Source organism: Pecten maximus, chromosome 3 (assembly GCF_902652985.1).
Source record: "Pecten maximus chromosome 3, xPecMax1.1, whole genome shotgun sequence".
NCBI lineage: Eukaryota > Metazoa > Mollusca > Bivalvia > Pectinida > Pectinidae > Pecten > Pecten maximus.
In genome coordinates, this window is record NC_047017.1 from 1,372,282 (window position 1) to 1,394,822 (window position 22,541).

At 37.0% G+C, this 22,541-nt stretch overlaps 2 protein-coding genes across 5 annotated transcripts in view; one reads left to right on the forward strand and one right to left on the reverse strand.

Annotated features, from left to right (window-relative positions):
- The window catches only part of LOC117322905 (ras guanyl-releasing protein 3-like), a 101,654-nt gene extending 93,192 nt beyond the window's left edge, over positions 1–8,462 (forward strand). For 2 of the 4 annotated variants that reach the window (XM_033877852.1, XM_033877853.1), the window contains exon 18: positions 927–1,097. In XM_033877852.1, the coding sequence (XP_033733743.1) occupies positions 927–1,097 (171 nt within the window). Of the gene's footprint in view, positions 1–926 lie in introns of all 4 variants that reach the window. The other 2 variants (XM_033877854.1, XM_033877851.1) reach the window with 2 other exon arrangements.
- A 3,849-nt stretch (positions 8,463–12,311) lies between these two features.
- LOC117322906 (DNA polymerase eta-like) lies at positions 12,312–21,753 on the reverse strand. Its single transcript, XM_033877855.1, is given in 12 exon segments — positions 12,312–13,337; positions 13,991–14,160; positions 14,674–14,739; positions 14,999–15,122; positions 15,649–15,721; positions 15,724–15,767; positions 16,842–16,945; positions 18,017–18,180; positions 18,567–18,745; positions 19,036–19,170; positions 19,648–19,820; positions 21,675–21,753. Coding segments are annotated over 11 exon segments (2,187 nt in total). The 5' UTR covers positions 19,773–19,820; positions 21,675–21,753; the 3' UTR covers positions 12,312–12,334.
- Between the last annotated feature and the right edge of the window lie 788 nt (positions 21,754–22,541).

Here is a 22,541-nt window from a genome sequence, read left to right on the forward strand (position 1 = left end):
ATGTACTGGTCACAGTTTTTGCATGCATGGTTTTAGCGGAGGTGTTTTTACGATCTCACTTCCAGTTTGTATTGTATCTGGCTGTTCTTACAACTTTAACAATGGTTGTCTACAATGTTTACAACAATGCTTGTCTACAATGTCTACAACAATGCTTGTAACAATGGTTGTCAACAATGTTTACATCAATGACTGTCTATAATGTTTGCATCAATGCTTGTCTACAATGTTTAAATCTTGCATGGTTTTTCCTCCCGGTTTTGGATGTACCTACTTTTGGAATAGCTGAGAGCCTGTAGCTTATGTGGCAGTCTGGTTAGTGTAGAAACCAGTTTGTAGGGTATCTTGTTGTTTAGTTATTACTGAACAAAAGTATATTTTTATTCATGTACAATGCAGGTAGCACTATATGCTGATAAATATATTATCTTATTCAGATCATTCTAATTAACATTGAAGAAAAATTGATTTCACTGTTGCAACATTAAATCCTTAATTGGAAGGGACAGAAATTTGGTCTTTAAATGCTTAAAGTTTTTATTTATGGGGAGAACAAGAATTTGACACTGATGTGGACTATAGCAAGTCTACCTGTATAGTGGGATTGTATTCAAATATAATTTAAACATTTAGACCTTCTGAAGTGTGTAGGACTTTACCCTTATATTGCATTAATACTTAAAACCATTTCATCAATATGATTTGCTGAAGTTTTATTCATGATATTTAAGCGAAATTAATATGCTATTTCCTATTTTCTAAAACCGTTTTTAAGAAAAGGGCCAGCTATTCAGGTAAGGAGATGTTAACATTCCAAAACCTTTTCACCTTAATTAATAGCTAACTAATTCCTGTGTCTGTTCCTGTATATTTGAGACATCATTATTTGATAAATAAGCTCTCTAAACTGTTCTCTGTCATTTCAGGCCCGTGACAAGTTGATGGCCGAAAATAAGAAACTGGAGGCCAAGTTGGAGGCTAGCAATGACCAAATTGTCACTCTAAAATCTCACGTCGGGATGATTCGGAAAAACACCATCACATTCATCCTCGAACAAATGGACGCTCTTCACATTCAGCGGGATACCGAAGTTTGATGACATGCTTAGTTCAGGATTGCAACGTACAAGAAAATCATGATCATGCGACGTACAGGAGCGATGTTATTAGATATGGATTCATATTGGATCCAGGTTACAACATTAGCTCCAACAACAACTCAGTTCCCATATCATTGAATAATGTCACCACCCCAGACACGGGGAGGATTTTCCTTATTCTGAGTGTTAGTGACCATCTACGTGAGATATAAGAATATCCTGGATATTGTCTCAAACGTTAAAGTGATGGACATCGGGAATGATGGAGGGACCTTGAGATGAATTTGATGCGACTTAAAAGGTGCTCTAGCAAAGGAAATGTTCTACACAGCACAACTGTGAAAATGGCAGCCATGTTTGATCTCCATGGCAACGCTGCTATTGGTCAAAAGCAGTGTCAGTGACAAACAATGACAAATCCATGTGAATATGACAGCCTGCTGATGAGAACTCATCATTGTAAGGTGGAGCCTGTAAGATGTGGTTGACATAATCTCATTTTGTCTTGAACTTGATTCAGGTTTTGTGAGAAGTCGGCTGTGAAAGTGTTATCACATGTAGAACTCTCCAGGCTGATCTCAGAAGAGTTTCCTTATTTGGAGCCCTGTGTCATGACACTGTATATGGTATCAAAGGTGCTTACAATTACGTAGAGACCAAATATCCCACACAAGGGAGCTCAGATCTCCACCTTGAATCCAAACCATGGGAGAGAATCAGGAAAGAATGAAATAGTGATGTTTGATAATATATTGAGTGATTTACAACCTGACACCTATAGGTTAATCTGTGGATTATTGGTTATGTTAGAAGTAAGTTGTAGCGGTGAGTCATTGTCTAAAACAATCTGGTGTACACTGGAGAAAACCACCATTAATGTATGGCATTAGACAAAGTCTGATGTTCCACAATGGATTATGCTACAATTTGATTCAGTACGAACAGGAGATGGAACACCTCAATACAGAGAGCGATAGTTTCTGTGGGTTTGGAGAGGAAGTGTTGATATATACGAGTTAAAACCATCAACAATGTATTCCTGCAGGATAGGGCAACAGTGATTGTCTCTAGAAAGTTGTCTTTGTAAATTTTCTTTGTCGATATATATATATATGTGACAAAAAAAAACATTTTTAATTCAACAATACCTCGATTTCCAGGTCTAGGAGTGATATCCGTGTGTGGAAACTTACCATCAAGGAAGTGTACCACACAGGGAGTTTTCCAGCCCTTAACAGACTGACACAGCTCTCCTGTGATACCCTAATGACTAATGGTGACTAGCCAACTAGGGAGCCAATCCAGTCTCAACCAAATGGAACCCTTAGTACCCAAGGATGGTCCTCAGTCTCCAAGGGACAGTGTATGTACCCAACTGCTCTTCCCAAGTGTTGCTGGACAATGCAGCAAGATCTTCTGAGTTCCACATGACCTTGACCTTGGAATTTTAATTTCTCATGACCTTGACCTTGGTAATTTCATCTTGACCTTGGAATTTTCACCTGACCTTGGTTGTAATTTCACCTCATTTGCGTATCATGTTATAGTTGATTGGACAGATATTTTCTACCGTTTGTTGATACAATTGTTATAGAAAGAAATACTTTTGAAACAAATTAATATTTAATATGACTACAATGATCTATTCCATATTTGATAGAACAGGCCACATTTTATTACAAAGTTATAAGGAGTATTTTTATATATATTATCTGAGGGGAACAAGATGACCTTCACCTCAGCCTGTGATGTACATACAAAGCTATACATAGACTGAGTGGGCTATTTTTGGAAATTTCTGGTTAAGTGTAACAATGATGAACCTTGATTTGATTCTGAAATGGACCTCATCATTTCCAGTTGTCATAAACAAGTACTACTGTGTTAGTGCAGCACTTGTGGCCCTGGATGGATTAACCTCATCTTAAACAAGCCATTATATAACATCAGTGTTATCGATTCTGGCCGTTATTTTAAATTTCCTTTTTACCCCTACAAAATCAAAAATCTATTGAATATTTTAAATGATCACTTAGTCTAAGAATTCTCAGCATATAGATTTTAACACTAATATTACTGTGCAGTATTATTATTAGAGTTATTCTACCACTTTTTTTTTTTTTTTCTAATTTCTTAAAAATATTTTTTTTTTTTTTTTTCTACTATGGAATCATTCAATGTGATTTCCCATTTTCAGAGACATTTATGATATTTGTTCTACCAAAGTTTATTTTATTGTGCATTTGTGATAATTTCATATGTAGAAATAGTCTCGACTTCATCTCAATCTAAATTCCTCAGTATCAACCATAATTTTGGTGTGATGATGATATAAAAAAAACAATTCACCAGAAGTAGAAAATCATTGAAAGGTTAGTAAGGTTCCAGAAACCCTGAAACTGCATTGAAATAATCTTTGAGCGTTCTGATCATCAACAAATAAAATTCCATTCAGGTCGGTAAATGTTAAATTTGAATATCCATTTTTTGTTGAATTATTCAATTATGAATAGTACAAGAACATGTATTTGGGGAGACAAATTTTCCTCTGAAACAGTTATGGGATTGTGTTTTCTATGGTATGTAAATGTTCAAATTTGGACAGTTCACCTGTGTGGACTTCTAGTGATTTGGACAGTTCACCTGTGTGGACTTCTAGTGATATGAAGGTTATGTGCAATAAGATTATATTTATACATGTTTTCATAAGTAAGGATAAGGATCGCTACGGAGTTATTGTGATTAAGATTTCTATTTTACCTGTTTAAGACCAGGTATCTGAAGTCAGAATAACTTATATAGAATTTGCTTCCAAAAGGAATCTTTCCGTGAAATCTGTTAAACACAGATTCATTGATATTTTTCTTATCTTTATAGGCTATGTACTTGTATAGTAATATTTCATATTGAGAAAATTACACAATTTGGAGGAGACTTTGTGTGGTTTGATATTACCGGTATCAGTGGAAATTTGTATGGTAAGGTGCTGGTAGGTTTCAACTGTTTGATATTTGCATGTGACAGTTTTGATTAGCTGAACAACTGTAATTTATATGTATATATATTTTCCAAGATGAACATTTGGACAGAAAATACAGTTTTCATTATAAGGTGCATGGTAGACAATACCAAGGATCCAAGTCTGTCCTCAGCTGTACAACAGTGTAGTAAACAGTTGGTCAGTACAATGTCTGGCAATCAGTTTCACAGTTTACAGGTTTTTTAAAAACTTTTCATGGAGTGAAATAACCATTTCCTTTTAAACTCACCTCGTCCAAAGGACTGGTGAGCTGGTGCGGTGGTGCAGCGTCTGTTGTCAGTCAACTTTTTTGTGCAAAAAATACTTCATCAACCAACTTTGGTGTGAAGCATCCTTACAGGGGTGAGGAAGGGGGAACTAGTTTTGAAAAAAACAGTGAGTCTGGCCCCCTAGGGGCCTGCTAGGTGGGGCCCCATGGGGAAAAAAAGCAAATTCTTAAATATCCTTCATTTGTAGGAATGAGAAGGATTTGGTCCATATTTGATCCAAAGTATCCTATGTGAATGGGAACCATTTTGTGTTAAATGTAGGTCTGGCCTATGTAGGGCAGGGCCCAATAAGGAAAATATAGCAAATTCCTTAAAATCCTTCTTTTTTTGGTGGAATGAAAGGATTTTGGTCTAGAGGATGCATGGGTTAAGGGGAACCAATTTGGTATGAATGGTGGGTCTGACCCCAAGAGGCCTGAGGGTCGAAGTTCAATATGTAGAATGCAGCAAATTTTTTAGAATTATTCTTCTGTAGGAAAGAAAGGATTTGATCCATATTTGGTCTGTAGTATCCCTGGGTGATGGGGAACCAGTTTTGTATAATCATTTGGACTTGCCCCTTAGTGGCCTGTGGGGCAGGGCACCCCAATAGGGGAAGTAAAGCAAATTCTTTGAGATCCTTTTTCTGTAGAAATGTAGGGTGTTTTGCCATAATCTCTCGTATATCCAGGTGAGCGATACAGGTGCTCTGGGCCTCTTGTTATCATTGACAGAAAAAATTATCTGGCATCTGAAACACTTTCGACAGTACTAGTGCTAATGTCATCCCAACTGGAAAAAAAAGGTGCAGAAAGGGAGATAATTTACTGGTGTATTTTTGTCCCAATACAGCATGCTCCACAAAATGGTTGAATCTGGCAAGATCAATCTGTGATTTTCATCCATGATGCTCATTATTAGAAATACTGGTAATTTGTATTTTAATTTTTTTGGTGCATTTTTAAATGATTTGTGAAACATGCTTTTTAATTATTTGATTCCTTTAGATCAATTCTGCTAATATTCTTAACTGATTAGTTTTGCTTTCAAATTAATTATCTCGGTAACAAGACATTTCACAATTTTTATTTTATTTCAACTTTTAAATACATGTCTCCACAGTATGTATTTCTTAACAATATTAAGATGTTCAATTACCAAAAAATATTCATGGACCTTAATGATTTAAACTCATGTGAAAAGCAATAATTTTCACGTTCAGTAAATTCGGCAATGTTTCAGTAAATTCGGCAATGTTTCAGTAAATTCAGCAATGTTTCAGTAAATTCAGCAAGGTTTCAGTACATTCAGCAATGTTTCAAAAATTCAGCAATGTTAAAATCCAGTAGTTCAAAGTATCCACATTTGTTATATTCCTGTTACCAGTTAGATATTCTATTTCAAAGACAGACATGTTTACAAGTGTAGAAAGGCAGCAGATGTTGACTGGAGGATGAGAGAAACTTCAATATGGTCTTGAAAATAATTAATTTACTGGTATTTAGTATTCATAGTTATAAAAAGAATGTTATCATTGATTTTTACGTTAATTTAATTTAATTTTTTTTTGTATATATCTTTATTAAATTATTAATGCAATCAAAACCCCAAATCATAGGAAAAGTCTCTTTTTCCTAATAAAGGGAGGTAAACGTAATAAAGGGAGGTAACCCTTATAAAGGGAGGTAAACCTCCTAATAAATGGAAGTAAACCATTGGCAAACTTCTATTGATGTTGCTGATAAAGGATAAGGATAAGGGGCAAACCTTGTCAAGAGAGTTAAATTGGCAATTTTCTTGTTATTGATGATCCTAATAAAGGGAGGTAACCCTAATATAGTTTAGGTAAACCATTGGCAATTTTACTGATAATCTTAATAAATGTAACACTACAATGTTGATCCAGCTGTATTGCCAAAATCAGTTGTAAAATTAGTAAAAGCTCAATTTTTACATTTTATGTATTTTGTATGACATTCCATCTGTACCACGGTACCTGATCAGTATCACGAAGTATCATTCTGACCAATCTCCTTTCCTTGAATTGTTTTTGTTGTAATCTCGTCACTACTCTCAACACCATATGGTGTAATTCTTAAATTCAAGTTTATATAATCTACTGCTGCAAGTTTGAACAAAACCTGTCATGTTTTCCACTGAGATATATAGATCTTTTTTTTATATATATATTTGTATAGCAGCGCACACCAATCTGATACTAGATATCAGAATATCTATATTACAACCTCATGCTTCTCACAACAAAATCTGAATATCAAATTTATTTAATATCACTGTTATGTAATTTTGTTTTAGTTTTTGGTGGACTAAATCACCCTGTGTTCCTAGTCCATTGTCTGTCCGTCCGTCTGTAAACAATTCTTGTTAACACAATTCCTTGAGAAGTACAGGATGGATATTTCTCAAACTTCACATGTAAGTTCACTAGGGTTCCTAGTTATGCTAACCAAGGAGTCCAACTGAGAAAATTAATGGCAAAAGCAGCCTACTTGGGTTCTGACAGTTAAATATTGTTATTGCTATATCTTGAGAAGTAAAGATATTTCTCAAACATCACATATAGGTTCTTCTTGGTGCCTAGTTTTGCCTATACAAATTTGAGTCTGATCTGAAAATCAAAATGGCTGACATGCTGCCATCTTGGATTTTGACAATTGAAATTTGTTATCATTATTTCCTGAGAAGTACTGCAGTGATACTTCTAAAACTACACTTGAATATTTGGTCCATTCAACTTTGATTTTGATTACAAAAACAAAATAGCTGAAAGGCACCATCTTTGATTTTGACAGTTGAAGTTTGTTATTGCTATTTCTTGAGAATTAATGAAGGATATTTCATACACTTGATTAATAGATTCCGTGGTCCCTAGTTGTGTATTCAATTTTGAGTCAGATCTTTCAAGAAAAATGGCCAACAGACAGCCATGTTTGATATTGACTGTTGAAATTTATATTTCTCAGAAATTTCTTCAATTTTTTTTGCACTCCATATGCAGGTTCCACTTGTTATCGAATAATTACCTTTGTTATCGAATAATTACCTAAGAGGAAGAGGGAAAAGAACGGAAAAGTAGAGAAAAGATTAGTCTTTCATAGAACAAATAAAGATCCTTCTGGGATCTCTTTCTTTTTTTTAATTTTTTTTTCTAATTTGACCAGTCATGGTTGACTGAAGCACAATATTCTGTAACTTGTTTTAATAATTACTACAGAATATAAAACATCAAAGCTGTATGTGAAAGTTTATTCATCATTCCGCTATCAAACTGTTGATACATTCCGCGGAGGCCCATAGGATTTACCATTGTGTTTTATGTACTAGACAAACATCATGGGATGCATGCTGGCATTGCAAACCATGATCTAGACATTATTTATTATCCGTCACCCAACATTCACTTAATTTGATATTATTTCATTTTATAAACATTGTTTCAGTCAGCTGTACATTGAACAACAAATTTCGATCCAAATATCAAATTAAATATAAATATATATACATGTATCTCAAAAACAAACAAAAAATTCTTGAAAATCTCATTTCTCCATTTCATTTTTAGAATTTTTATAAAAACATCTTTATTATTTATCAATTTTAATTTAAAAACTCAGTTAAATATTGTTGTTTATTTCACGACAATATTAATGATTTTTTTCAAAATTGTTGATTTTATTTCAACTGAGAATGGATACCGGCCACGAGTTGATGTTGGGTGATTTTAACTGTTACCTATAGATGTGTGATGTACTGGGCAATGTTTTATGTGTAGTCATGCGTGTCAGAGTGATATCATAAACCAAGCAATAGACAACAGGAAACCTGCCTATAACCACGTTAAATGTTGAAGGTTGTACCTGTGATCGAGGAGAGTGCTAGGGTCTGTGTGTTAGTGTGTGGATGTACAGGATATGAGTATGTGGACAAATGAGATGTGTGGTGGGTCTATTGGAGAATTTTTGCTATTGTTGTGATGTACACAATTTTATGGGTGCTTCGTTCAATAGTGATGACAAATTCAAACATCTATGTCAATAAATTTATAGAAAACTATAATTTTTTTGTTGTATGTATCAAGAGAATCTGAGACTTTACTACACTGGAAGCTTGTTTAACGTCCTATTAACAGCCAGGGTCATTTAAGGACGTGCCAGGTTTTAGAGGTGGAGGACTAGTGATAAAGTGTGGGGACACCTTAACCACTCCGACAACGCGGCCGCCCTGAAGAAATCAGTAATTCTCATAAAGATAAAACAGAGCAAATAAACAACTTTGGGTCACTTTAGTTAAATTTTTCTCTCGACACTTGAAGCATAAAAAATACAATAACTCTTGAATGCCCCTTACACAGGAAAGCTAGATCTCAACCCAAGGGTGAGGATGTGATATCCAGAACAAGATTTAGGAAAACAATAAACATGGAATATATGTTGGTAAAAGGGAGTAAAAGTTATATACAATGTTAACAAGTACGAATTGTGGTACCGTTACCCCTAAAGGACCCCTACAGTCATAGGTACCGTTACTCCTAAAGGACCCCTGCAGTAATAGGTACTGTTACCCCCAAAGGACCCCTGCAGTAATAGGCATCATTACCCCTAAAGGACCCCTGCAGTAATAGGCATCGTTACCCCCAAAAGGACCCCTGCAGTAATAGGCATCGTTACCCCCAAAAAGGACCCCTGCAGTAATAGGTACTGTTACCCCCAAAAGGACCCCTGCAGTAATAGGTACTGTTACCCCCAAAAGGACCCCTGCAGTAATAGGCATCGTTACCCCCAAAAAGGACCCCTGCAGTAATAGGTACTGTTACCCCCAAAAGGACCCCTGCAGTAATAGGTACTGTTACCCCCAAAAGGACAGAGTTTATAGTGACATACTACACCTATATACCAAATCTCATCAAAACCTGACAATAAGCCACACATAGGTGCTGTACACAAGAGATTGAAATAAACTTACTTAGTAAATAAAATAATAGTCACCAATTATATCCCCTGTGCCCCGCTAAAGAAATAGAAACATACATGTATGAATTTGGTTGCTCATATAAAATGCAATATTTAGGTTTTAAACAATTTGTTTCCATGTTTGCAGGAAAATTACCCTGATATGAAAAACTAAAAACCACTTCATACCAATAGGCACCACATACTAGACCACTATAGCTATGTATCTACCAGGTTTCATGAATAATGGTTTTGGAGCTACACTTCAGAAATGATAATACTAAGGTTTCGAACTATTTGTTTCCATGGTAACAGGAAAATTATATAAAATGCCACTCCATACTAAAATGCACCATTAGAGCAATGCGTGTACCCAGGGTATCCATGTAGAACATTGAGAGTATGTTTTTGACTCCCCAACATCATATCTGACTCTTGGGATTGAAGGAACATGTCCATTGACGTACGTTTTGACCCTCAGATTTCTCAGAAATAGTGATTTTACTTCTGATTTTGCTAAAAAAACGACTTTGTCACCATGGTCTCAAAGCACACAGCATGTTTGGTCAGAACACAACATTTGCTAACCCATCTTTTCTTCCGTATCTAACTACAAAGTTTCACAACAATTATCCATCGGTTTACTGGAAAAAATCAGTCCGAGAGGTAGAAATATTCATTAGCCACTCTGCGAGTGCTTTCAAGAGCGAATCATTTCTTCAAGCAATAAACTGACCTCAAACATGACACAGGCTCACGAAACTAATAACAAACTTAGGAAAGGATGAGTGACATTTACGTAATAATTTCACGGATTACAAATGGACACAACCTTCCCTGCTGTCACAGAGACGGAAAGTGCCAGGACACGACAGTACCACAGTTTTACAAGATATTGTTTCAATTTCCGGAATGATTCAATGTAGAAAGCGAGAGGAATGCAAACGCATAACACAATTACAGTACATCCATCTGGAGACGAAGTTACCTCCCTTTACTTAGTACATTTCATTGTGGATGGCTTCAGATTTTTGATGCATAAACAAAATAAATATATATACATAGTATATAAATAAATACAGAAATGTATCTATTCTATAGCCTGGAAAACATCTCAAAATGAGTGTTTATGAAATACAATTGTTGGTAACCTACCATCTTGGCGCTCACAAACAGAGCATTAGGGCCGTGGATTACGGACGATGATACAATACGTGAACATCTGTTATACGTCACCAAAAAATTAAAGGGACCAGCTATGTACAATCATCTACCATGTCATTTATCCAAAACATTCACCAGCTATTATAAAACACACATTAATTACAGGACAGACATAAATATTCTAATATACAAATACACATTTATGTATATATATATATGATTACAGAAAAAATATCCATTTTCAAACTTTCAAGTCTAAGAAAAATGCATCTATAAAACTTTGAAAAACTAAAACCTTTTAAAACTGCATTGCAAGACTACTTCTTCTGCTTGAATAATTAGAATTTTGGAAACTATGGATAACAGAATAGAAAGAGTTCCTCTTAAAAAAAAGGGAGGGTTGACAGGTATGTGTCTAGGGGCCTGTGTGGTAATAAGTTTAGGGAGGTTGACAGGTATGGGTCTAGGGCCTGTGTAGTAATAAGTTTAGGGACAGTTAACAGGTATGGGTCTAGGGGCCTGTGTGGTAATAAGTTTAGGGAGGGGTGACAGGGATGGGTCTAGGGCCTGTGTAGTAATAAGTTTAGGGAGGGGTGACAGGTATCGGTCTAAGGGGCCTTTGTAGTAATAAGTTTAGGAGGGGGGGGGGGGGGGTGGGGGGGGGGGAAAAAAACAGGTATGGGTCTAGGGCCTGTGTGGGTAATAGTTTAGGGACAGGTACGGTATGGGTCTAGGGGCCTGTGTTGTAATAAGTTTAGTGAGGGTTGACAGGTATGGGTCTGGGGGCCTGTGTTGTAATAAGTTTAGTGAAGGTTGACAGGTATGGGTCTGGGGGCTGTGCAGTAATAAGTTTAGGGAGGGTCGACAGGTTTGGGTCAAGGGGCCTGTGTTGTAATAAGTTTAGTGAGGGTTGACAGGTATGGGTCTGGGGGCTGTGCTGTAATAAGTTTAGGGAGGGTTGACAGGTATGGGTCTGGGGCCTGTGTAGTAATAAGTTTAGGGAGGGTCGACGGGTATGGGTCTAGGGGCCTGTGTTGTAATAAGTTTAGTGAGGGTTGACAGGTATGGGTCTGGGGGCCTGTGTTGTAATAAGTTTAGTGAGGGTTGACAGGTATGGGTCTGGGGGCTGTGCAGTAATAAGTTTAGGGAGGGTTGACAGGTATGGAACTAGGGCCTGTGCTGTAATAAGTTTAGGGAGGGTTGACAGGTATGGGTCTAGGGCCTGTGTGGTAATAAGTTTAGGGACAGTTGACAGGTATGGGTCGAGGGCCTGTGTGGTAATAAGTTTAGGGACAGTTGATAGGTATGGGTCTGGGACCTGTGTTGTAATAAGTTTAGGGAGGGTTGACAGGTATGGGTCTAGGGCCTGTGTGGTAATAAGTTTAGGGAGGGGTGACAGGTATGGGTCGAGGGCCTGTGTGGTAATAAGTTTAGGGAGGGGTGACAGGTATGGGTCGAGGGCCTGTGTGGTAATAAGTTTAGGGACAGTTGATAGGTATCGGTCTAGGGCCTGTGTAGTAATAAGTTTAGGGAGGGTTGACAGGTATGGGTCTAGGGCCTGTGTAGTAATAAGTTTAGGGAGGGGTGACAGGTATGGGTCGAGGGGCCTGTGTGGTAATAAGTTTAGGGACAGTTGACAGGTATCGGTCTAGGGCCTGTGTAGTAATATGTTTAGGGAGGGGTGACAGGTATGGGTCTAGGGCCTGTGTGGTAATAAGTGTGGTAAGTTAATGTTGTAAGCCTTCTGATGTACAGTGCTACCTTTCTAAACCAAATCTAAAATCTTCAAATTATTTAAATGCTTGACTGAGTTCATTGTTTCCCAAAGAAACTATCAATAGTCTTGGAGTTTGATTGCTTGGTTTTAAGTTTCTTGTTTTTCGTTGGTGATGTGCTGTCATGTTTACGCTTTACCACGGGAGATTTATACGCTAGAGAGTTCTGTAGGTCCTGTGCAAAGTGGAAATCCATATGTTCAGGTAGGTCCCAAGCCAGGATTCTCTTCTGGCATTTCTCACAAAGATGATAATCCTCGTCAAAGTTGCCGGCCATGGCTGAATCAGAAATACTGCACACCTTTGAGTCATTAGATCCAGGATTTGGTGACGACGATGATGTGATATTTTTTGAAGTTTCAGGACTAAATGGATTAATTTGATGCAATATTTCCCGTTGAATATCGTTTGGCAGACATTGCAGCAGATCTTCATCTATAGAGGTACCTGTATCTTTATCAACTTCAGATTGCCTCTCCTGTGGTACAATATCAGTAACATTTTTCCTAGAGGCAAAAAATCCTTTCTTCTCTGTTTTGTCCGAGGCACCAGTGAAAACACTTGTATGTTCTAGCATGGATATAGAATCTTTACCTACTTTCTGAGAATCTGACACAATATCTAGACTGGCTTCCTCTCTGGAATTTCCTTCGGTAGTCTGACCTTTTCTAAAGAAACTTTCGATTCCACCCAAACTGTTTCGTTTGCGTGAAGACAATTTATCACACTCGGTACCTGCTGTATCCTTCTCAAGTACTCCGGATGAACTTGGCATTTTTTGTGAAGACAAATCAATATTAGCATCCTCACTGCTGTCAAAGGTAAAATCTCTGCGTTCGTCTGTTTGATCACATTTTGACGTTGTAACATTGGATTTGAAGAAGGAAGCGATGCTGCCTTTCTGTCCCTTTAAAGCTGTCGGTGATGACATTGTCTCCATGGTGCTAGTTTTGTTGCCTAAGAACGATGTGATGGAGTTCCCTCCCGATTCCTCCTCAAATTTACCAGCAGACAGTCCAAGGCAAATAATGGCTGGCGTCCTGGAACCAACAAAAAGTACAAACTGTTCAAGCAAAAAATGATGATACTTTTTGACAGTATATTTTGGGTTCTATTTTTAGAAACCTTGACCTTAGGTTTTTTAAACCCCTATTGTACATCACAGTGTAACACCAATGTTAAGTTTCAATGAAAAACAGCAGAAAAAATATTTAAGTTGGAAGCCTGGATGGCCGGTCAGTCCGACAGATTACTGGCAACCCTGAAGTAGCCATAAATACCAACAAAACACACAATAAATAATACACTTTTGACAGTAGAATATGGAGCTTATAAAAGCAAGCACTTTAACAAAGAAACATTATATGAAGCATCAGTTTGATTGGCAAAAGCAAACTCAAGTTATTGTATGGAAACTGATTTTCTATATTTAGCAGCAGTGACCTTGACCTTTGACCTTTGGCACAGAAAAGCAATGCCAAGCAAGCACTTTCAATAATTTAACACTGTATGAAGTTTGAGTAGGATCTGCCAAAGGAAACTCAAGTCATTGCATGGAAATTAAAGTGCTGGCGGATGGATGGATGCAAGGACGGACGAGCACGATGATTACTATAGGGCACCCGCTCTTTCGTGCGGGGCTCTAATGATGTTCTGAATATTATCCCAGTTTAATTACACTGTACATTATTACCATGCTGCCTGATGTGGAGCAGAGGTGTTGAACTTCCGTAGAAGGGAGAGTGCATCATCTTGAATCTTCTTCTTGTCATATCGCGTCAGTGCACACACTCTGGAGGCCGACACAGACGGGCTGCCTTGGTATCGCAGGCTGATGGTCAATGAGCGGCCAACTCTTTTATTCTGTAGGGTATAAAATCCACAAACGATTTATGAAAGTTGTATATCAAACTATATCATCTAAATCATGTTACCATTGTTGATATAAGCTTTTTCAAATGTTTAATTTTCATTATAATTTTCATTTAATCCAGATTGGAATACATATACAACAGCTCACTATTTCTTTACAATGTGTATGTTACAGCTAGACACACAATTTTACGGTACTGAAAGTGACACAAGATCATCTGGTAACAGCTAAGTAATGTGACTAGAAATGATGATGGTGATCTGTATCACTCAAGATGTAAATAGCCCCTAAAATAGCTTTAATTCCAGACATTGAAAATGTAGCTAAGCAGAGATTTAGTTAACTGGTTCAGTACGATTAACTGGTTTTATACGATTAACTGGTTCGGTAAGATTAACTGGTTCAGTATTATTAACTGGTTCAGTATTATTAACTGGTTCAGTACGATTAACTGGTTCAGTATTACTAACTGGTTCAGTATGATCAGAGGAATGGTTGCTTACTGTTTCTTTGTCTTTCTCCAGCCTCTCAATAACTTCTCCTGATAACTCCGACAACCAGAACCTCACCTGCCAAAATTTGTATGAACACTCTTTATTCAAGGCAACAACATATCTTTCTAATATAACATCCTCCCAGAAAAGAACGTCAGAGTTGTGACCACTTCTATCTGAAGTATAGCAGATTTATCTCCCTTCCCACAGTCTTTAATGTAAGATTACTGCATTAAAATCCTGGATTCTGTAAAAAATTCCAACATTATATTTTAAAATATTTCCTTTAATCATCAACAAATGAACAGAACTATTGTTTTATTGTTCCCTGTACCTTTTCACGGGTATCCAAAGCCTCTTTGCCACGGAAATTTTTGCTGCAGCCAATAGATTTAGGAAGCTGTCTGGCAGCCACCGGTTCTCTCTCTATCCCTCGACAAACCTCGTACAGCCAGTACCTGTGTAATGTTGGACCAGGTACAATTTGTATGCAGCCAGAATTACAAGGCTGGTAGGCCAGTGAGTCACAACATAGCTCTGCTATCACATTTTATTTGAAAGAATACATATATATCTGCTATTTTTTAAATCATTTAATTGAAATATGAAAATTTTTCAAAAGCTGCATGAATCTGAATCCTCACTGGCTTAACTCCACTCTGATTGGCTAAGACACTTAACTCTCCCCTCTGATTGGCTAAGACACTTAACTATCAATACCATCAGATCTATTTTAAAGCAATGTAGGTATAATTCTGACATCACATCGAATACCGATGACAACGATCATTTCCCACTTTTGTAACAGTGCAATCGATTTGAAATATAAGGTACATGTAACTAATTACCAACATTTAATATCAATACACCGATATTCGTAATGATTCAAAATTAACACATTAACAATAAAAATAACAAGAATGCCAAGACTTCTGGCTTAATGGCAGATTATAAACGATTAAAGCATTCATCTGGAAACTGTACCCTGTTTTATCTCCATAATACTGCTGGAGTTCTCGGTCCGTAAAACGACAAAGATCACCGATGTTCTCCACCTAAGTTGTTCCATGACTGACTGACCAAGTTTTCCTCCGAGATGTCGTCTGCCATGTTTGAAAAGACAAGATGCAGTATATCAATCTCTATACCCTGTTTCAGATTGTTTTTTCAAAATACATGCACAAAATATGCAAATTTTGTCCTTTCAAGTAGAAACCATTTTAGTTGTCATGGTGACCAGTATTTCACTTTAAAGTAAACTGACTAATGAACTAAATTTTCTTTTTACTTGTAAGATATACTTCTTAAAACTATAAACAAAAGACCTAAGTAACATCAAAAAGATTCTTTATTTTTTCTCATTATTTTACTCTGGTGACACCTTTGTTGTTAATATTCAAAATTATAACTGGTTAATTGCTATAGAAGTTATTACTGGGTGAAAAACTAACATTTCTATGTAATATATCTGTGTATGACCTACATCTTTCTATGTAATATATCTTTGTTTGACCTACATCTTTATGTAATATATCTGTGTATGACCTACATCTTTCTATATAATATATCGGTGTTTGACCTACATCTTTCTATGTAATATATCGGTGTGACCTACATCTTTCTATATAATATATCGGTGTTTGACCTACATCTTTCTATGTAATATATCGGTGTGACCTACATCTTTCTATGTAATATATCTGTGTGACCTACATCTTTCTATATAATATATCGGTGTTTGACCTACATCTTTCTATGTAATATATCGGTGTGACCTACATCTTTCTATGTAATATATCTGTGTGACCTACATCTTTCTATGTAATATATCTGTGTATGACCTACATCTTTCTATGTAATTTATCTTTGTTTGACCTACATCTTTATGTAATATATCTGTGTATGACCTACATCTTTCTATGTAATATATCTGTGTGACCTACATCTTTCTATGTAATATATCGGTGTATGACCTACATCTTTCTATATAATATATCTGTGTTTGACCTACATCTTTCTATGTAATATATCGGTGTGACCTACATCTTTCTATATAATATATCGGTGTTTGACCTACATCTTTCTATGTAATATATCTGTGTGACCTACATCTTTCTATATAATATATCGGTGTTTGACCTACATCTTTCTATGTAATATATCTGTGTATGACCTACATCTTTGTTAGAGGGAGAGTACTGAACAGGCCAGTCACAGAATCCTGGGGAATAACTGTCTGCTTGTTAGGTTTGTGGAAACCACACACAAGTTTGGCTAGCATCTGAAACGTACACAAAAAGTATGAAACCAAAATGAAACCAAAATGACACACACACATACAATACACTTAATAACAATAATGAATAATTCAAGTTTTATATATCAATCACAGCAAAACAGTGCTCTCAGAGCGGTTCACAAATTATTATTCGTGGTTATTTGGCCTCAAGCCACCAGCCAATACCTACTGAACATTTGTACCGTAAACCTGGTACTTTAAGTCGACAGTTTTTACCTTATTGTGACCGATACCTGCTGAACATCTGTACCGTTAACCTGTTAACCTGTAACTTTAAGTCGACAGTTTTTACCTTATTGTGGCCGATACCTGCTGAACATCTGTACCGTTAACCTGTTAACCTGTAACTTTAAGTCGACAGTATTTACCTTATTGTGACCGATACTGAATATCTGTTCCTGTTAACCTGTAACTTTAAGTCGACAGTTTTTACCTTATTGTGACCGATACCTGCTGAACATCTGTACCGTTAACCTGTTAACTCCCTTATTGTGACCGATTACCTGCTGAACATCTGTCCCGTAACCTGTTAACCTCGTACTTTAAGTCGACAGTTTTTACCTTATTGCGGCCGATACCTACTGAGCATTTGTACCGTTAACCTGTTAACCTGTAACTTTAAGTCGACAGTTTTTACCTTATTGTGACCGATATATACTGAACATCTATACCGTTAACCTGTAACTTTAAGTCGACAGTTTTTACCTTATTGTGACCGATAATGAACATCTTAACTGTTAACCTGTAACTTTAAGTCAACAGTTTTTACCTTGTTGTGGCCGATACCTGCTGAACATCTGTACCGTTAACCTGTTAACCTGTAACTTTAAGTCGACAGTATTCACCTTATTGTGACCGATACTGAATATCTGTTCCTGTTAATCTGTAACTTTAAGTCGACAGTTTTTTAACTTATTGTGACCGATACCTGCTGAACATCTGTACCGTTAACCTGTTAACCTGTAACTTTAAGTCGACAGTATTTACCTTATTGTGACCGATACTGAATATCTGTTCCTGTTAACCTGTAACTTTAAGTCGACAGTTTTTTACCTTATTGTGGCCGATACCTGCTGAACATCTGTATCCCGTTTCCCTGTAAACTGCAGCCCTCATGTCCTCCGCTATCTTGGCTCCTGTGGCCAGACGCTGGTTAGCCTCGCTCAGTTCCTCACCATCATAGGCACAGGCTAGCCAATCCTCTACTCCATGTTCTCCTGTAAATTTACAGGTCAATAAGAATGAAAAGTGTTTGTAAAACTGATAATATCTACACTTGATGCTGCTTCAATGTGGTCAGACTGCAAAGTCGACATCAGAGAATACTGGTCACAGTGACCTATATTTCATATATTGGTGTTGTGCTTTTCATCAATGCTAAAGTTTGCTGACTGTTCCACTTGTGTATTGGAGCTAAATGTTTGGAACAAAGACGTTCTACCCAAATATGTAACTTCTTTTAATTCCCACATCTTTATACAAAGTTTAGGATTGCCTACAGTACCATCCACAGTAATACCTGATTTTGGGTAAAAATCAAGAAACCAACAAAAAACAACTGAAAATAATTAACAAATGGCTACTAGTATACGCTAATTATTACCATCATATCCCACAATGTGAGTGTTGGAAAGGTCTGTGGACTTGATCCTGTCTGTCTGCTGAATCAGCCTGTCAACCTCGTCCGTGAGGTCGATGTAGGCCTCGTCAACACTGGCTCGCTCCACACACTGACTAAACGTACTGAGGACCGTGATTACCTCCGCTCCAGCCTCCCTGTATCTGTGGTATACAAAGTTATAGAATGGTTAGGAAAGGGGAACCATATTCTCAAACATACTTCACAAGGTGATCTTATTGTTGCAAGAGAAAAGATACATGGTGATTTCATTGTTGCTAGGGAAGAGAATTTCAGTGATTATACTGTTGCTAGGGAAAGGAGTAACAGGGTGATTTCATTGTTGCTAGGAAAGAGATCAAATCCAAAAGCAGCAAAATTGTATATTTTGTGTTAATTAATTCCAAACAAGAAACATTTCTAGGATATTTGATCCTTAGGTTCGTATTATTACTTGGTGAGGTCAGCTTTGCCTCGGAGTTCTGGTACCCTAAACAGGTGTAGACCAGGACACTTCTTTCTGGCGTCATCTCCCATCATTTGTCTGTTCACTCCAAAGGCCCTCGCTTCATATCCAACCGCTATCAGTCTTAACAGGAAGAGAAAATCAAAGTTCATTTTTGCCAGACATAGAGTTATGTACATGTATCAACCACTGATTAATTGCCCATTTATAAAAATACTTGACATCATATGCTTATAATACCATTAAATTCTAATACATGTACTTATACAGTCCTTCTTATGAAATATTATCTCTTGATTGAAGTAACAGGGCCCTTTCTCACTTGTTTGGGATGGGGCCTTTTTGTCTTATTTTGGGAAGAAGGTGGTAAATTGGGAAAGATGTTTTCTTGAGTAAACTTAAATATGAAATAATTTCAATTGGGAATAGGGCCCCCGAAAGACCATAGGAAAAAGTTCTAAAAATTGTCTTTTCATAGAGACATTCCAACATGTTCAATGAATGTAAGTACCTGTTTCTGCCATGTTGTATATGTGTCTAAATTCAAACCTCCTATATGTATATTTTAAGTCAGTAGGATGTTTAATACTTATTACCTACCCACCACCCTTCCATTTTTTGTATTGTGCTACAGCACATGGCTTTCCTTTATACTGAGGCTGGAGTTTCTGTTCTACCTGGACATAGAAACAGTCCATGTCAACAAGGGCAACAACTCTATTCATCCTTGCTCCACTCAGCAATCAAGCTTAGAATTCTTTCATCATAAGTTGCTGAAGGGGAAAAAAAACAAAAATTATTGATATTTAACATGTAAAATGTATTCATTCATTGAGTCCTAGCAAATGTTTTCAATTCTAGAAAATATTTACAATAATAAAAGGTAGAATAAACCTAATTTAGGGGACGGGCAGGTAGCTAGGGAGCCACAATAGCTCAGTTGGTTAAAGCACATGCCACTTAACCTCAGGTGAAGATCCGCGGCATATGGTTTGACGTTCCCTATCCATGTCAGCTTGTGTTTCTCAAGAAGCTGAGAAACAGGCCGGTCTGCATGTGCTGCCGTGGTTTGTTTTTAGGGCAAGACATTTTAAAGTTACCCTAATTGTTCTGGATGACATGCGACGGGCCTCCCATATGTTGTTCAGTGAGGTAATCACCAACTACTACAAGGAGGCCCACCACAATATGACCCTCGCTGTCCATAGGGCGATAAACCCAGCAAGCAAACAAATAAACAAACACCTAGGCAGAGAAAAGCCTCTCACTTCAAATGAACACATCCCTAGGCCTCTCATCAGATTATCAATCTCTGCTCAACTCTGATATATTCAGGTAATCAATTCATAAAGATATTTTGAAATTTACCATCGATGTTAGTATAGGTACCAACTGACTTAATTGATATTTGGTAAAACCTGTGCATAACACCCAAGGGACAAGGCAAACAATATTAATGTCCTTTATAGAGAGGTGGCCTTCATAGAGGGCTATTTTTATCAGCGAGTTTTGATACTTATACATCACCATCAAAGCTTTAATAAAGTTTGATACGCATGAAAGATTTATCTTAACACTAACTTTTTTTTTTTTTAAATCAAGCGATGTAACTAAATATTAATGATTTATTTATAATGTTCAAGAACTATTGGATATAAAATTTTGTTTTACTTTTGACGAGATTTGAAATAACATACACAAGGTTAAATTTTATGAGACATACATTGTAAATCACATTCCTGTCCAAGTATACCTGCATGTACTCTATGAATAAAATGACAGCCACTAGCTATAGTCTGTATAGAAGGTGTAGCCACATCAGGCTGTGGTATGGCATGGGTGCACATGCTGGCTAGCTTTTAACTTGTTCCTGTATAGCAATTGTGCCGATGGAAAACTACATTACGGGAGAAACATCCATACATTATACCATGTCATGTTTAGAGGCTATAAATAAAGGTACCCATATTTATAAATTTCATTAATCAAGGACTAAGACATTACTTGACACAATTAGCTCAATCTGACATACATGTAATGATGATCCATTTTACTGCCTGTGTCATATAACATATTCAACCCTGGTGCACATGCTAGGGTGAAGGGTTATTGTTGTGATGCATTATGTTTATCAACCCCAGTGAAAGCAGTGTATTCATACATGTACAGTCATGATCAGCCCAAATCCTGTCCTAGTATAAACTTTATGATAAATACTAACCCGATGGAGTTACAGATATCCTCCGTACACAACGTAAAAGTATGACGAGGAGGGGGTTCATACACACTACACAGGGGAAAGTTACTAATGATTTGATATATGAGCTCGGTCGCACATTCCTCTGTGGCTAGTTAACTAATTAAGCTTAAACCGATCGAGCTAAAGAGAAGATCTTTCTAGCTGAGCGATATATTGCGGCTAGTATTTACCAGGGTTACATACAACTGTACGTATCGTTCGTAGCACATTTGGTTTGTACTGTACTTAATTTCAACATTATGTAACATGTAATGTTTGATTTAGCCCCGTGCGGGCTCAATTTTTGAAAATAAACGTTGTGTCTTGTAGATAAATATAAACAAGAGAAACAGCAACAAATAACACGACCATGAAGTCACGATCTCACCTCATAAAGATCCCAATCACGTCAAAGAATTCATTCTGCTGTCCTTTAAAATTTCGCGGAAAACTGCAGTACGCATGTGTAGTGAAAGTCAGGAGAGTTCCGAGTTTCATTGAGTTTCATTTCGCGGGGAAATTTTGTCGTCTGGTTCGAGGTTCAAGCAGAGACGTATATATCACGTCTCTGGTTCTAGCATGCAAAATGGTAGGTATTCGTTTTGCTGGTTGATGTTGAAAATGACCATATTTTGAGAGAGGGAACAGGAGTATTTTGAGGTCATCTGAATGGAAGAGTCAGAATGAGCGATGTCATCCTTTTCATCGTTTTTGACATCTTCAGAACCCCTGAACCAATTTTGATAAAAAAATTTGCATTAAAATGAGATGTTATATGAGAGGAACCAAACTTATAAATAATATGGTACCCTGGGGTCTGAGAGGCGGGACCAATACATGTCCGAGTCGAGTACAATTAATGTTAATATTGTAGGCTCTAGAATCTACTGTACTCTCTTTAGAAATGGTCAAGTCTTAAGGTAGATCTACTGGTCTAAAATTAAAATCACATTTTCCCCTTGGGAGGGGCAAACTCTACTTAAAGTAATGTATCGTGATCTTGAAGTTGAACTATCTATATTGTATTGTGACTGATACTGGTCAACATGATTAAAAGGTTTTGATCTTCATCATCAGCCATCTTCAAGACAATCAAGACAAGGGAATCATGGAATTATTGTGTCATGATTTATTTTGTGGTGCCAACATGGGGGGGGGGGGGGGGGGGGGGGGCTATACCACTTTGTTGACAATGTTTTAATCATTGTGATGCATCACATTGGCTGGAGTGTGTGTAAAGTACCTTTGGAATATT